The sequence below is a fragment of the Oryctolagus cuniculus genome, chromosome 15 (genome assembly GCF_964237555.1).
Source record: "Oryctolagus cuniculus chromosome 15, mOryCun1.1, whole genome shotgun sequence".
Taxonomy (NCBI): Eukaryota; Metazoa; Chordata; class Mammalia; order Lagomorpha; family Leporidae; genus Oryctolagus; species Oryctolagus cuniculus.
In genome coordinates, this window is record NC_091446.1 from 38448791 (window position 1) to 38463432 (window position 14642).

Consider the following 14642-nt stretch of genomic DNA (forward strand, 5'->3'; position numbering starts at 1 on the left):
TATGTTTTAGATATCCTTAGTCTTATCTGTGGGTAAAAAGACTGTTTTAGCAACAGGAGAAACACCATGTTTAGAGGGTTGGTAATGAGGTAACTCTCTTTTTAGGCCTGGTCAGATGTATTTTTGACACATGCCAAGAAGATGACAAGCCTTTGCAGTCACCATTCCACTCCTAAGTTCACAAATTCCCCCTCATGGTCATATATGTACTTAAAGCCACATACCATGACCACCAGTCAGTGTCAGCATTCATTATCTTGATCTTGGGCATGTCTGGAATAGTAGGGGATTTAAGCTTTGTGTTTCCTCACCAATTATCATAGGTTGTGTCCACAAGTGATCTGTAATTTTCTAGATAACATGACCTAGCCTCCTCTCTTCTGTTACCTTTCCCTAAATCTAGTGGAACAACTGATTGGAACCATAAAGTGATTGTAATGTTGACTGTTAGCAACGTGATCTTAGTTGAAGTCTGCTATAGACATTGAGAAGTACAAAGTATGATTTAATTTGAAGGCTAGGAGGATAATTTTGTAATCCTGAGCAGAAAAGGTTGAGGGTGACCAGCTATCTAAACTAACAGATTGAGAGTGACTCCTGTAGGGGAGTCTTTATTTCTTAAGTTTTGTAATCACTTATGTTTAGAAACTTTGAGCGCACCAAGTTAAATGGGCTTCCAATGACCTACGTTGTTCCAGGTGATAGGAAATGGCTGATTCAGTGACTAGGGCCTTTAGTGAATGCTGGGGTTGCCTAAAGCCCAATCTGGGAGTGGGGGCACTTAAGTCCAACCCTTAACTTTAAACACTTTTCCTTTAAATAGTTTTTAAGTTTTCAATGCTACTCTTTTCCTAGTCATTGCATAGTGTTTTTAAAAATTTGAATGCATTATTATTGATCTCTAATTTGATTTTGAAGATTTGTGGTTTGTGGCTTTGGCTTAGCTTTTTAAAGGACAGGCAGCATCCAGTTCTGAGTTCAAACTGACTTAAACTGATTCTTAAAGGGCTCCTGTTAGAGTACTAAGGGGCCCAGATGTGCTGTTTAATGAAAGCCATTGTCATTGAACTGTAATTTTTTAAAATAGGTTGATTTATTTATTTGAAAGACAGTTATGGTGGGGGAGAGTGGAGACAGATCTTCCATCTACTGGTTTACTCCCCAGACTGCTGCATCAGAAAGAGCTGGGCCAGGCTGAAGCCAGGAGCCAGAAGCTTCATCTGGGTTTCCCATATGGCAGGGCAAGGAAAACACTTGGGCTGTCTTCCACTGCTTTTTCCCAGGCAGTTAGTAAGCAGCTGCATCAGAAGTAGAGCAGCAGGGCCAGCACTGTGGCGTGGCAGGTAAAAACTGCCGCCTGTGACACCAGCATCCCGAATGGGTGCTGGTTCGAGACCCAGCTGATCTGCTTCCGATCCAGCTCCTTACTAATGCACCTGGGAAAGGCTTATCCCCTGTGCCTGCAAGTCTTTGAGCCCATGCAGCCACTTGAGAGACCTGGAAAAATCTGGCTCCTGGTTTCAGCCTGGCTCAGCCCCAGTCATTGTGGCCATTTGGGGAGTGAATCAGCAGATGGAAGCTCTAGCTTGCTCGCTCGCTCGCTCTCTCTCTCTTTCTGCCTCTCCCTATCTCTGTAACTCTGGCTTTCAAATACATAAATAAATTTTTTAAAAAAGATGAAGGTGAAGAAGTGAAACAGCCAGGATACAAACTGATGCCCACATGAGACACCAGCATGGCAGATGGCACCTTTATCTGCTACACTACAACACCGACACCAGGAAGAATATTCGAACCTTTCATTTTAGAAGTGGTCTCGTTTTGTTTGACCCATATATTTGCAATCCTCTTAACTAATGCATTAATTTCCTAATACAGGTGACGACATCTTCATGGCATTTGAACCCCAGTTAGCTTGTTTCTAGATTTAGCCCTCTTGTGTTGCCTTTAAAGATTTCATTTCAGCAACTTGTTTATGTAATTTGTTTATGTTGTCATTAGCTGATTTTTTTAAAGATATATTTATTTATTTGAAAGGCAGAGTTAGACAGAGAGAGAAAGAGAGAGAGAGAAGCTTCCATCTGTTGGTTCACTCCTCAGATGACTGCAATGGTCAGAGCTGTGCCGATCCAAAGCCAGAAGCCAGGAGCTTCTTCCGGGTCTCCCACACGGGTACAGGGGCCCAAGGACTTGGGCCACCTTCTACTGCTTTCCCAGGCCATAGCAGAGAGCTGGATCGGAAGTGGAACAGCTGGGACTAGAACTGGTGCCCGTATGGGCTGCCAGCACTGCAGGCCGAGGCTTTACCCCACTATGCCACAGCACCTGCCCCAGCTGATTTCTTATAGGTCTGTATCATTGATGGCCGTGATTTGTGGTCTGATCTCTTCAAGTAGCCTAATAAGTAAAAAATTTCAAAGAAGCCACATTCTTTGTACCTCTTCAACCAGTATACATAATTCATTGCTGAGAGCCATTAGAATGTTTCTGAAACAAACACATAGTACATTGAGCTGACACTGAACAGTGACCATTGGACAGCCTCTAGCTGCAGTCTCTGCGTATAATCCTGGGAGTGCTGCAGGATCTCTGTAACCATATTATAGATGTCTCTGTAGAGAATTTTGGCCTCCTTTCCGCTAGCATCATGTAGGATCTTCCAGTGAAGCAGTCCCTCTGACAATGTCCTGTCCTTCTAAAGTATGGTGTTCAGAAGGGAACGTCAGAGCACCCAGAGCAGGACTGGCTGTAAACACTGTGCCTCTGGTGATTAAGTTTGGCATTTGCAGAGCCCTTCCTGTCGTTTGTAGGTAGGTGGGTAGCATAAACAGGGCAGTCAGGCTCTGACATCCAGGAGTTCACCCCTCATTGTGATTATGAGAGTCCTTTTCTTTCTTTCTTTTTTTTTTTTTTTTTAAGATTTTATTTAATTGACAGGCAGTTACAGGCAGTGAGAGGGAGAGACAGAGAGAAAGGTCTTCCATCTACTGGTTCACTCCCAAAATGATGGCAATGGCCAAGGCTGGACTGATCCAAAGCCAGGAATCAGGTGCTTTTCCCAGGTCTCCCGTGTGGGCTCAGGGGCCCAAGCACTTGGGCCATCTTCTATTGCTTTCCCAGGCTACAGCAGAGAGCTGGATCAGAAGAGGAGCAGCAGGACTAGAACCGGCGCCCATATGGGATGCTGGCGCTTCAGGCGGAGGATTGACCTACTGCACCCCAGCACCGGCCCTGAGAGTCCTTTTTTTGAAGCCATGAGTAGAACCCAAATTCAGAGCTGGTATTTTCCATTGAGATAGCCCCCATGACAGCCAGCTCACTGTTTCCCTTCTTATGAACTGCACCAAACCCTTAGGTCAGGTCTGTGCTTTAGTCAGACTCCTTCTTTCCTGATCCTTTGAATTACAGTCTCGCTTGCAGGTCCTACTCTTTCATTACATCTTTCTTACCCTTGGGCTTACACACCTGTTTGTCTTGTCAGTTTTTGACTAGGTACAAGCCTTAGATTTACCCCTAGTAAGTTACACCTCTTCATTTGGCCTCTTGATCCAGCTTATCAGGTCTGAAATCCCTCCTTCTACTCAGGTTAACCAAGCCTTGCTTGCCTTCAGTAGCTGGGTATTTGATAGATTTATTTTGTTATGGTGTCACCAAAGGAGACTCTGTGTCAGGGGTCAGTCTTTGTGTCTTTTGGCCTATGATTCAGACTGAGCCTGACCTTGGGCCAATGCCTCTCTTCTTATTACTACAACCTTTCAGGTCCAAGGAGCAGCAGTAGAGTGCCTGTGCGTGGTCATGGTTGCCTTTGTAAAGCCTCTCTGCCACCAAGAATCATTTAGTCAATGCTGTATTTACTTTGGGATGTTAGTTTGTTGACTAAAAGCAAAATAATTACAGACAGAAATATCTTCTGTGGCTTGTTAGAGACAAAATAAACTTTGAGATTAGTTTGATAAATTTTTATAGCTTTCTTTTTTTTTTAAAGATTTATTTTATTATTTACTTGAAAGACAGAGTTACAGAGAGAGGTAGAGACAGAGAGATCGTCTATTCGCTGGTTCACTCCCCAGATGGCTGCAACGGCTGGAGCTCTCTCTCTCTCTCTCTGCCTCTCCTTCTGTCTCTGTGTAACTCTGACTTTCGAATAAATACATAAATCATAAAAGAGAGAGAGAGAGAGAGAGGAGAGAGAGAGATACAGGGAGAGCAGAGAGAGATCTTCCATCCACTGGTTCACTCCCCAAATGGCCGCAAGGGCCAGAGCTGGGCTAATCTGAAGCCAAAATCCTGGAGCTTCTTCTGGGTCTCCCATGTGGGTGCAGGGACCCAAGGACTTGGCCCATCTTCTCCTGCTTTTCCCAGGCCTTTAGCAGGGAGCTGGATTGGCAGTGGATCAGCTGGAACTCAATCGGGCACCCATGTGGGACGATGGCGCCACAGGCAGCAGCTTTACCTGCTAAGTCCTAGCGCTAGCCCTTTCACTTGAACTTAAAACAACTCCCAGTGTGCAATATTTCTACCACTCAGTCTTCTAGGACTGTGAACCAGATCTGAACAGTCAACATCCTCCCTTCAGTTTCTCTGATAACTTACTCTGCAAAAGTTGTGGTTTATGATTTTTTAACTTTTTCATGACAAAAAGTTTGAAGATATACAAAATTGCAGCGGGTAGTGAACTCCATAATCCAGTTACAGATATGGACATACAATGTTCTTATCATTCGGTTTCAAAATTTATCAACTCATAACCAATCTTTTTCCATCTATTCCTCTGTCCACTTTCCCACCCTCACTCAGACTATTTGAAAGTACATCCCAGACGTCAGCTATTCTGTGTGTGTGTGTCTCTAAAAAGGAGTTCTTTACAAATCAAAACTGAGGGTGTAGGGCTTCTTTTGGGAGTAATGAAAACGGAAGTAGATAAAAATGCTGATTATACAACATTATATGACTTCATTAAATGCCTTTGAACTGTTTGCTTTAAAATGGTTAAATTTTATATGACTTTAACCTCAGTTTAAAAAAAATAATTTATGGCCTGATGTTGTGGTATAGCAGGTAATGCAACTACCTGTGGTGCCAGCATCTCATGTCGGTGCCAGTTGGGTCCTGGCAGCTCCAGATTCCTGCCTCTGGATTGGCCCAGCCCCAGCTGTTGTGGCCATTTGGGGAGTGAACCAGTAGATGGAAGATTGATTCTCTCTCTCTCTCTCCTTCTCTTCCTTCTCTCTCACTCCGTGTCTCTTTTTTCTTTTTCTTTTTCTTTTTTTTTAAGATTTATTTATTTATTTGAAGGTCAGAGTTTCGCAGAGAGAGATAGATAAAGAGAGAGAGAGAGGGAGGGAGGAAAGGAGGGAGGGAGGAAGGTCTTCCATCTTCTGGTTCACTCCCCAGTTGGCTGCAATGGCCGGAGCTGTGCCGATCTGAAGCCAAGAGCCAGGAGCTTCTTCCAGGTCTCCCATGTGGGTGCAGGGGCCCAAGCACTTGGGCCATCTTCTACTGCTTTCCCAGGCCATAGCAGAGCGCTAGATCAGAAGTGGAGCAGCCAGGTCTTGAACCGGCGCCCATGTGGGATGCCGGTACTGTAGGCAGCAGCTTTACTCACTACGCCACAGTTCTGGCCCCTAGCTCTGTCTTTCAAACAAATAAATCTTTTTAAAAAATGACTTAAGCTTTCAAAAAAAAAAAAAAAACTACCTGGAGGGAAAAAAAAATCTCCACATATCCACAATCTTATCTTAAGACCCAAACAAAAGTCACCTTTTTGTTCACTAGTTTAATATTACCGAAAAGGCACTTGTGCTGGACTTAAATCCCCTTAAGTACTCTTCATACTTGTATATGCTATTAATAGCTATTGCCTGTCATTTCCAGCACCTTTCCTTTGCTGGGTGTGAATTCTGTGTGTTCAAAACAGGCCACTCTCTGGCGGCTGCATCCCCTTTTCTAGGCCTCTTGGGGCCCAGCCAAGGTTACAGGAGCATCTGCCTGGTGCTAGAGACAGTTGTCTTCAGCTCCTGGACTGGAGGTGTCAGTGCAGGCTGTGGATAGCTCCCTGTGTGCCCCGCTTTTGCTAGTGGTGCCCTGTCACCCTTTCTCATTGAGATACAGGGAGAAGAGGCCAGACCAGGCACACTGGCCCTAGCCGCCAGCTCCCTTCCCCCGCAGTCTGCCAGTCTATACAGACGGCATTCTTTCCCAGACCTGCCACTGTCCTTTCTCGCTCAGACACTCTCTCCTCATGTTGCTCGCAGCTAAGGAGAAATGCTGACCAAGGCAGGACCGCAGATAAGACATGTCAGATGAGCATGGAGTACTAGGTTCCAGTGAGGCTGGAACAGATCCCTGTGAGACTGAAATAGCTAGGGAAACCTGGGCTCCTAATTGAATTTCAGCAGCATTGCCAAGATTAGCCAGTGCCTGAAGAACCGTCTTCAGCAGGTGGGACCAGGACAGCTGGATATTCAACTGCAAAACAATGACGTGGGGCCCCAGTCTCACACTATATCCAAAAATTAGCTCAAAATAGGTCAACACTCTAAATATAGGAGTTAAAACCATAATACTCTTAGAAGAAAATCTAGGTGTAACATCTGGAGCAGGCACTGGGCACAGTGGTTAAGATAATGTCTGTGACTCCCACATCTCATTTCCAAGTGCCTGGGTTCAAGTCCCAGCTCTGCTCCTGATTCCTGCTTCCAACTAATGTGCACCCTTGGAGACAGCAGGTGTTGACCCAAATATCTGGATACTTGTCATTTACGTGGGAGACCAAGATTGAGTTCCAGGCTTCTGGCTTTGGCCTGACCCAGCCCTAGCTGTTTCAGGCATTTGAGGAGTGAACCTGTGGACAAAGATCTCTCTGTCTGTGTGTCTGTATCGGTCTGTCTTTCTAAATAAATAAATATTTTAATCTTCCTGACCTTGAATTTGGCAGTTGATTATTAGATTGGACATCAAACAGTGGAGCAAGAGAAGAAAAGAATAGATAAATTGGACTCTGTAGAATGTAAAACTTCTGTGGGCCAGAGGATATTATCAAGATAGTAAAAATGCAGTCTACAAAATACAAAATGTTTGCAAATCATGTATCTGAGGAAGGTCTGCTATCCAGAATATATAAATAACACATACAACTCAACAATAAGAAGACAACCTAACTTAAAAAACAAGCAAGGAATTTGAATAATCTTTCTCTGTAGAAGATACACAAATGGCCAACAAGCACATGAAGAGATGCTCACCATCATTAGTCAATAGACAAATGCAAGTCAAAACCCACAGTGAGGTACCTCTTCACTCCTCCCAGGATGACTGTGATTATAAAAATGGAAGACAGTGCACTAGTACTTTGCTGATGACAGTATACAATTGTACAGCTGGCATGGAAGACACTTTGATAAGGCCAGGCAATTCCATTCCAAAATAATTGAAACTAGGAACTCAAATAAACATCCATACATATGTGTTTACAGAAGCACCAGTCACAAAAGCCAAAAGGTGGAAGCCAAAACATCCATCAGTGGATGAATGGATAAACAAAATATGGGAGGTACGCACACATACAAAAAAAAAAAAAAAAACATAGTGGAAAGGAATGCAGTACTACTGCATGCAACAGTGTGAGGGAGCCTCGAAGTAAGTGATGTGGGGAAAAGCCAGACATCAGAGATCTCCTGTGATTCCACTGACAGGAAATGTCCAGAGCAGGTCAACCCATAGGGATGGAAAGGGAACTGGACATCGCCAGGGGCTGGGGGCGCTAATTGCTTCCTTTTCAGGTGATGAAAGTGGTTCAGAACTCAAGAGAGACGGTTGTTGCACACACTGTGAATGTATTAAATACCACTGAACTGTTCACTATTAAATTGTTAATTTTATGTGAGGAAAGAAAAAGAAAGCAACTGGACCTCATTGGCTGCATGAAACGTTTGAGCTGAACGAGAGGCTAAGGAAGGCATGTAGATGGGAGGAGAGTGCGAGTGAAAATAGACCCATTTGAGTCGGACTTGGGGAGTTGTTGGGAGAAATTGGGCAGATCACTGAGACTCTGACTTGTATTTGAGTTAAAGCAAAGAAGAAATACCCTGTGTTACTATGGCAGTGGAACACAGCCCTGGAGGCAGTGGGGACTCTGGGTGGCGTTTGACCAGGAGAGGAACAGCGTAGACATGATTGTTGAAATGTCAACGCGTATGTAGGAGAGTTGAACCAGGGAAGGCTTGGTGGCCAGTGGAAAGGCCGTAGGTACTGAACGTGTCCAGGCACAAGTTGTGAGACACGGACTGAAGAGGAAGCAGAAGGAATAATATCCATGCTGAGAGCTTCTTAGGTGCCAGACACTGCTTTCTGTAACTTAGCTCATGTACTTGTCAAAGGGACCCATAAAACAGGAGCTCCTCTTTGCCCCAGTGAGCAGTAAGGGGCCAGAGGCTCAGAGAGGCTGAGGAACTTCCCTCAGTTTGCACAGTCACTAATGGCCTAGACTGGAATCCGGCCAGACTGGCTCCAGAGCCACAAGAGATTCGATTGTGATGGGAGGTGAGTGTAAGAGCCTCTTTGGCAGCCCACTCACTGACCTGTCAGGCTGAAGAGGGGCATTAGGAGGAAGGGGTCGTAAAGTTGGATAAAGACATCCTCCTCCTCCCCCCCTCCGTGAGCAAGAGCTAGGAGCAGCCTGAGGGTGGTGGCGGTCTTCCAAGCAGACCTATCTGGCTGGCAGACGGAGGTGGCATGGCCAGAGGTGAAACTCTATGGAGGGGCAGAGAGACGGAGAAGCGGGGAAAGGCGGGGACCCTGTCACTCCCACACCTGCACCCTCCCGGGATCCATGGCCGGTGCCCTGCCAGGACATCCCCAAGTGGTCAGGCAGTTAGCTCCTCCCCGGAGGCGGGGCATCCTTGTCTCCCCAGTCCCAGCGCTGCTCTTCCCCACTGGGGCCCTGGCCTTGCGTGCAGGGAGGGCCTTGACCGCAGGGCTCATCTTCATGCCCGAATCTGACACGCGAGATGAAAATATGTTTAAGGTCGGTGATGCTCTTTTTCTGGAGTGCTGAGAAAAGGACAGGGGAAATTGTGGGAGTTTGTTCCTTACAACTTGGCTTCATGTCCATTTTCAAATGCTCCAGATGGGGCTATGATGAGAAATTCTCTTGGGGGCCAGTGAAGGCAATGGAGATCGTCCGGGAAACCAAAAGGCCCCAGTTACCGGGGCTGAATCTTCCCATCCCCTCTCCTGCTCCGGGCACGGTGGACAGTGTATACACTTTTTGGAAGCCTGGCGAGCATTGCCCAAGTATGCGTCCTGCCGTTTCCGGCTCAGCGGCCTTTGTGCTTCTGGCTCCTTTCCCTGAAACCTGCTGCCAGCCTTCGGGACTCGGCCCCGGTGCTCTCCTGAGCTTGTCCCACACTCTGTCTTCATCCCGCCAGCCCCATTGCTGCAGGCGATGTTACGAACCTGTAGGTGTGTGCATGCAGGGTGAGGCACATTGGACACAGAGACAGAGAGTGGGGGTGAGCGTGTGCCCGAGATCCCACAGCCTGGGGAGCACACAGCCAACTGCAGAGCCTGGTCCACCAGCTGGCTGCCTGAGGGAGGTCTCCCCACAGGCGCCCCAGAGCTGACGCCGCGGACTCAGCAGAGCGGGAGATGTGCGGGAAGCCTTGCTAAACCTTTGTTCTCTGTCTTTTCTCTTTGGGCCCAGGTGGAAGTGAAGCCATACGTGCTGGATGATCAGATGTGTGACGAGTGCCAGGGCACGCGCTGTGGGGGGAAGTTTGCCCCGTTCTTCTGTGCCAATGTCACCTGTCTGCAGTATTACTGCGAGTACTGCTGGGCGAGCATCCACTCCCGTGCCGGGCGGGAGTTCCACAAACCGCTGGTGAAGGAGGGAGGCGACCGCCCTCGCCACGTCCCGTTCCGCTGGAGCTGAGCCAGGGCCGACCCAGCCACAAGTACTGGAGTAGCCAACATGGAGGGAAAAGAGAGGGCGCTGCCTCAGGGCTTGCAGTGAGCTGGAAATCTGTGCATCCGTTCTTGATTTTTAAAGAAGAAATGGGTCTTTTTATTATTATTATTATTATTTACAGTCATATTACTGAACCCAGTGTCCAGTATAATGCAAAATTGCAGAGTGTATGACGGTACTGATTTGCACTTTGGTTCACAATGTTGTCTGCTTGGTACCTTGATTTCTGACACCTGATCTGTCACCCATGACAGCCTGTAGACTGCCATTCTCGTCAGCGGCCATCAGGTTGATGTCTGTGATTCTTTTGTTTGTTGTTGTGTTGTTGTTCTGATTGTTTTTAAACTGGAGCATGCACTTATTTTCAGAAACTTAAGAGAGTTGACCCTAGGACAAGACTTACCAAAGGTAATATTCGTGAGTAGGTGGCAGATGTAGCAAAAACTCCGCAACAATTCAGCAGTTATTAGTTGAGGTCATTTAGAAATAAGGAAAACCCTTCATGAAGATAAACCTTTAGTTGCTCTCTATTTCGACGTGTAAGGATACCTCATAAGCTGGATCTCTGTTTTTCCTTCAATGTTTGATTTTTTTGTTTTGCTGAGGATTTTTCGTTAGATCTTTTAGTGTTATGTAAATTTATGCTGCAATAGCTTTTGCTGCTATAAAAATGGTATTATTAATACCATAATACTCTATTCAGGCTAAGGTATCAATTAAAACAAAAACCCAACAACACACTCTTGTGATTTAGGGATAGAATCAAGCTGCGGAAGAGATGAGAACAGACTTCAGGAGGTGTCAACGGGAGGTCACTACTTCTGACTGCATGTTTACTTAATCAGGTTGCTGCATGCAATAAATTTTATATCCAATGTCTAGTATAAAACCTTCCCACAATGCACAAATTAAGAATCTATATAAGCTATAAAATACTCATTTTTTTAAAAGAGATTTTTTTCACTCGAAGAATTGGTTATTGACTGGAGGAAGGCATGCCTCGATAAACGGAATGCTTCGGGATGGGAAGAGCCCATAACCGATGACCTATACTACAACCAATATACAACCTAGGCGTAGGGTATTCGTAAAGCAAATTTGTGGATGGTAGATGAAGTACTTTGCGGTGCTCTGTTATATATTGTGCAATTTATTTTATATAGTAAAGTGATTATGTCTAACTGTGATCAAACTTAACTGTTCAAAGCCTCTGTGTCAGACATTAACGAACTTGACCGTTCATAACTGGTATATTAGTAAGTAACACATGAGCTCTTAGTTACAGTCTCCTAGTGCTTGCACCATTTTACATAGCTTCAGACCTTGTCCAGAAAAACCAAAGAGCTCATCTTAGCTTACAAACACTAAGAATATATACAGTATATAGTGATAAGTTGTCAGATTGACACACTAGGAACATTGTAAGAAAGTTGTGTAATGGTGATGCTAAAGAAATGTCTGTACAAAAGAAGGTGGCCTGGGCAGAGGTGGTTGTCTGGGTGAGAAATTAACTACTTAGTTCCCTGGATTTATCCTGTAAAGCTTGAATAGAATTAAGACCTGCTATTACAACCGTGGACATTTTTTTAGCATTCACTCTTGGACTGCAGATAGTAATATATAAACACACACAATGATTGCGAGACTATGTAAATCTTTTCTTTTTTAATCTTCTTCCTATGTTCTGGAATTCTGGGGACAATCTGACTGGATATGACACTGCAGAATAGACTGAGGTCGCTGCTTCCCGTGCTGTGATGTCCTTGCGTTGTCTGAAGTCGCATTTCTTGTTTCTGTTGCGTTTCCTCCAGTGTTTAGTTGCAATTACTGCCTCTCAAGCTATAGTTTGTTTCCAAAAAGGAAAAACAAAATAGTTTTTTACTGGATTAAAATGCTTATTAGAATCCTCCCCTTTTGATGTTACCTCTGGGCTTTTTTTTAGTAATGATTGCTTTTTTCCAGCCCAGGTGTGGTTTTGTTTGTTTGTTGTTTTTTTTTTCCCCTATGTTTGTGGTTTTCTTTTTCATCTGTATGAGAAATTTTGTTACGCACTACTACTTTTTGTATTCTAGACAGTTTTCAAAAAGTTGGCTGAAGTTTTCTTTGTTTGTTTTTAAGGAAAAAGGCATGCTTTCTGACTGACATGATCTTTTGCAATACCTCAATTTTGAAATATAGGAAAGAAAATGATATTTTCTAAGTAAGTTTATTCAGAAAAAATATATATTAATTTAATTCTGCAAGAAAATGATTTAACAGATGGGTAACTTTATTTTTTTCATGCTTATTTGTGTTTTTTGAAAATGAAGAAGTTAGAGCTTTATAACTATAATATTAAAGATCATATCTAACCTACAGAAATCTACCTAATTATGTGAAAGAAGCAAAACTTTTTGAAGAAGCACCCCTCTTTCATGTACTAAAATAACACTGAATTTTAAGAAAAAGCTGGAAGATTGTACAGCATTAAGCTAAAGTGAAGGCAAAAAAAAATCAAAACCCAACAGCCTTGTCGCGAAGAATAGGTCACACAACACGAACTCCACTGGTGCTGAGAGCTGTGAGTCGATGGTGGAAGCCCCGTCCCTAGTTTGTAGATCTATAACCAGGCGCTGATTGCGCGCGACTGACCAGGATTGTGAAAGAGTTCTTCTGTTTGTATTTTTTTAAAGAGGACTTTTTTAGTTTATTAAATTATAACATGTTCCCTTTTGTTTTGTAAATAAATGTGCCCCCCAAGTTCTTAATGTTATATTAAAAGAGAGGGTCCTTCAAGAACATTATTTTTTAAGACACAGAGGTGTTCTGACCTGCAACTTGACTGGGAAGCCCCTGGGTTACACAGGGCCTGCCGTGGCCTTTCCTTGATGCGACACTTGAACTAGTCGATTTTTTGAAGGCTATAACCTAACCTCGACTATTTGTTGTTATGTGCAATACTGTTTGTACTGTTTGTATAAAAAATAGAAAAAAAAGAAAAGAAAAAAGGCATAAATCTTTATTGCAGATTTATTTTCATTGCAAACTTTAGACATTGTGATTCACTGAAATCATTTTTCTACTGTCAAATATGTACCTTTTCTTCATGCTGGTATTTTTTCAATAGTGATGTAGCCTTTGTACTGAGAAATTTTCATTGTTATTTTTAGAAAGATTTTTTGCTAAGAAAAAAATTAAACATATTTACATATTTTTCATTTTATTTCGTATTTTCTTTAAGGAGTGCTTTCTCAATCATTAATAGAGTTGTTTCTGGGAGGGACTTTCATATCTGGTCAATGTCATAATATTATTTTCTATTTTTACTTGGAATAAATTAATTTTATGATGCTAATTCTTTAAAAGTTTATTTTTTTCATTTTCAGTTATTTTTGAAGCTAAAACCTTTGTAATACTGTTACTAAAGTGTCTAGTTTTTTGAAACGCAAAGCTTTACGTATTAACTTGCTGATGTGGTTTACAGTAGTGTGACAACGATGCAAATGGTTGGTTATGTAAAGTGATTGCAAATGTCTTGGATCATTGGGTAATAAAATGGCAGAATGAGCACAACATGTGAGATTTTGAAAAGCCTTTTCCTTTATGACAGTGGTTCAGCATAAGACTAGGGATGTCACAGTACAGTTCTCTAGGGATGTCACCATGCATTTATACAACACCAGGTGCAGCCAAGTCCGTGGCCCCAATAATCAAGTCACCCCTATGGAAACACCACCGGGTTACAGCCTGGCTAGGTCAGCAGAATGTCTCATTGCTTCTCCTCCTCTAACTCTTTATTATGTCCTGTGTGTGTGCGAATCTGCCACCAACTGCTGTCCGTGTGTGAGATGGTGCCTTTCTCTCCTGGATCTCTCCCTGCCTCTACAGTGGTGACGTCCGTGGGTTCATGAGAGTGGCGAAGAGAACGCGCCGCCTTCTGTGGAGTGGACACTTGCACCGCAGGGCCTCCACTGTGTCGCCTCCCTGCTGGGCTCCAGTGGTGGCACTGAAAGCACCCTCGGACGTCACCACTGTATGTGGACACTGCAGATGTCGTGCTGTCTTCTGCCTCCACCCCCCTGCCTGCTCCCGCCGCCATGCTGCCCCTTGTTTGTCTTGTGTTGTGGCAACACTTCCTTCCTATCCCCTCCTTGCCCAATCCGTCCGCCCTCCTGCTTCTTTTCCAACACCCGCCTCACCTGGAAGCCGTGCTGTTAACGCAGCGTGTCATTGCAATGGCACCGAAAATGAAAACACAAAAATTCTCCAACTGCAAAACTGGTGTTGCGTAAACAGAACATCCAGTGACTTGCTCTCGATAGATGGTGTGTTTCTACCGGTCCTTGATGGCCTCGGCCAGTTCCGTTGCCACGGAGACGAGGTGAATCAATAACCTGGAGAAACCTGTGTCCAGAGTTGGCTCTTGGGTGCGCTCTGTGTATTCAGTTTTGTAAATACTATATAGATTAGATCAAGTTGTGATGTAAAATTTTAACTCAAATTGGGTACTACTGGTTGGAATTTTACATTAACTACCAATAAATGATTAGGAACTGAAGAAGAGAAATTGGAAAATTCTTGCTTAGTGGTATAAAGATTATGCTTAGATTTCTGCCTATATCTTGTGTTTTATAGCTTGTTAGTGAGGCATGGGCTAATGCAGAATGTACTGCATTTATGCAATTAGCAAATAACT

The 14642-nt window shown here is 44.0% G+C and overlaps 1 protein-coding gene across 14 annotated transcripts in view; it reads left to right on the plus strand.

Annotated features, from left to right (window-relative positions):
• The window catches only part of CPEB3 (cytoplasmic polyadenylation element binding protein 3), a 276322-nt gene that overhangs the window by 204298 nt on the left and 57382 nt on the right, over positions 1–14642 (plus strand). For 10 of the 14 annotated variants that reach the window (XM_051823381.2, XM_051823380.2, XM_051823378.2 and 7 more), the window contains one exon: positions 9704–13521. The exons of the other annotated variants lie outside the window; for them this stretch is intronic. In XM_051823381.2, the coding sequence (XP_051679341.2) occupies positions 9704–9931 (228 nt within the window). In that variant the 3' untranslated portion in view covers positions 9932–13521. Of the gene's footprint in view, positions 1–9703; positions 13522–14642 lie in introns of those variants that run through there. 14 annotated transcript variants of the gene reach the window in all.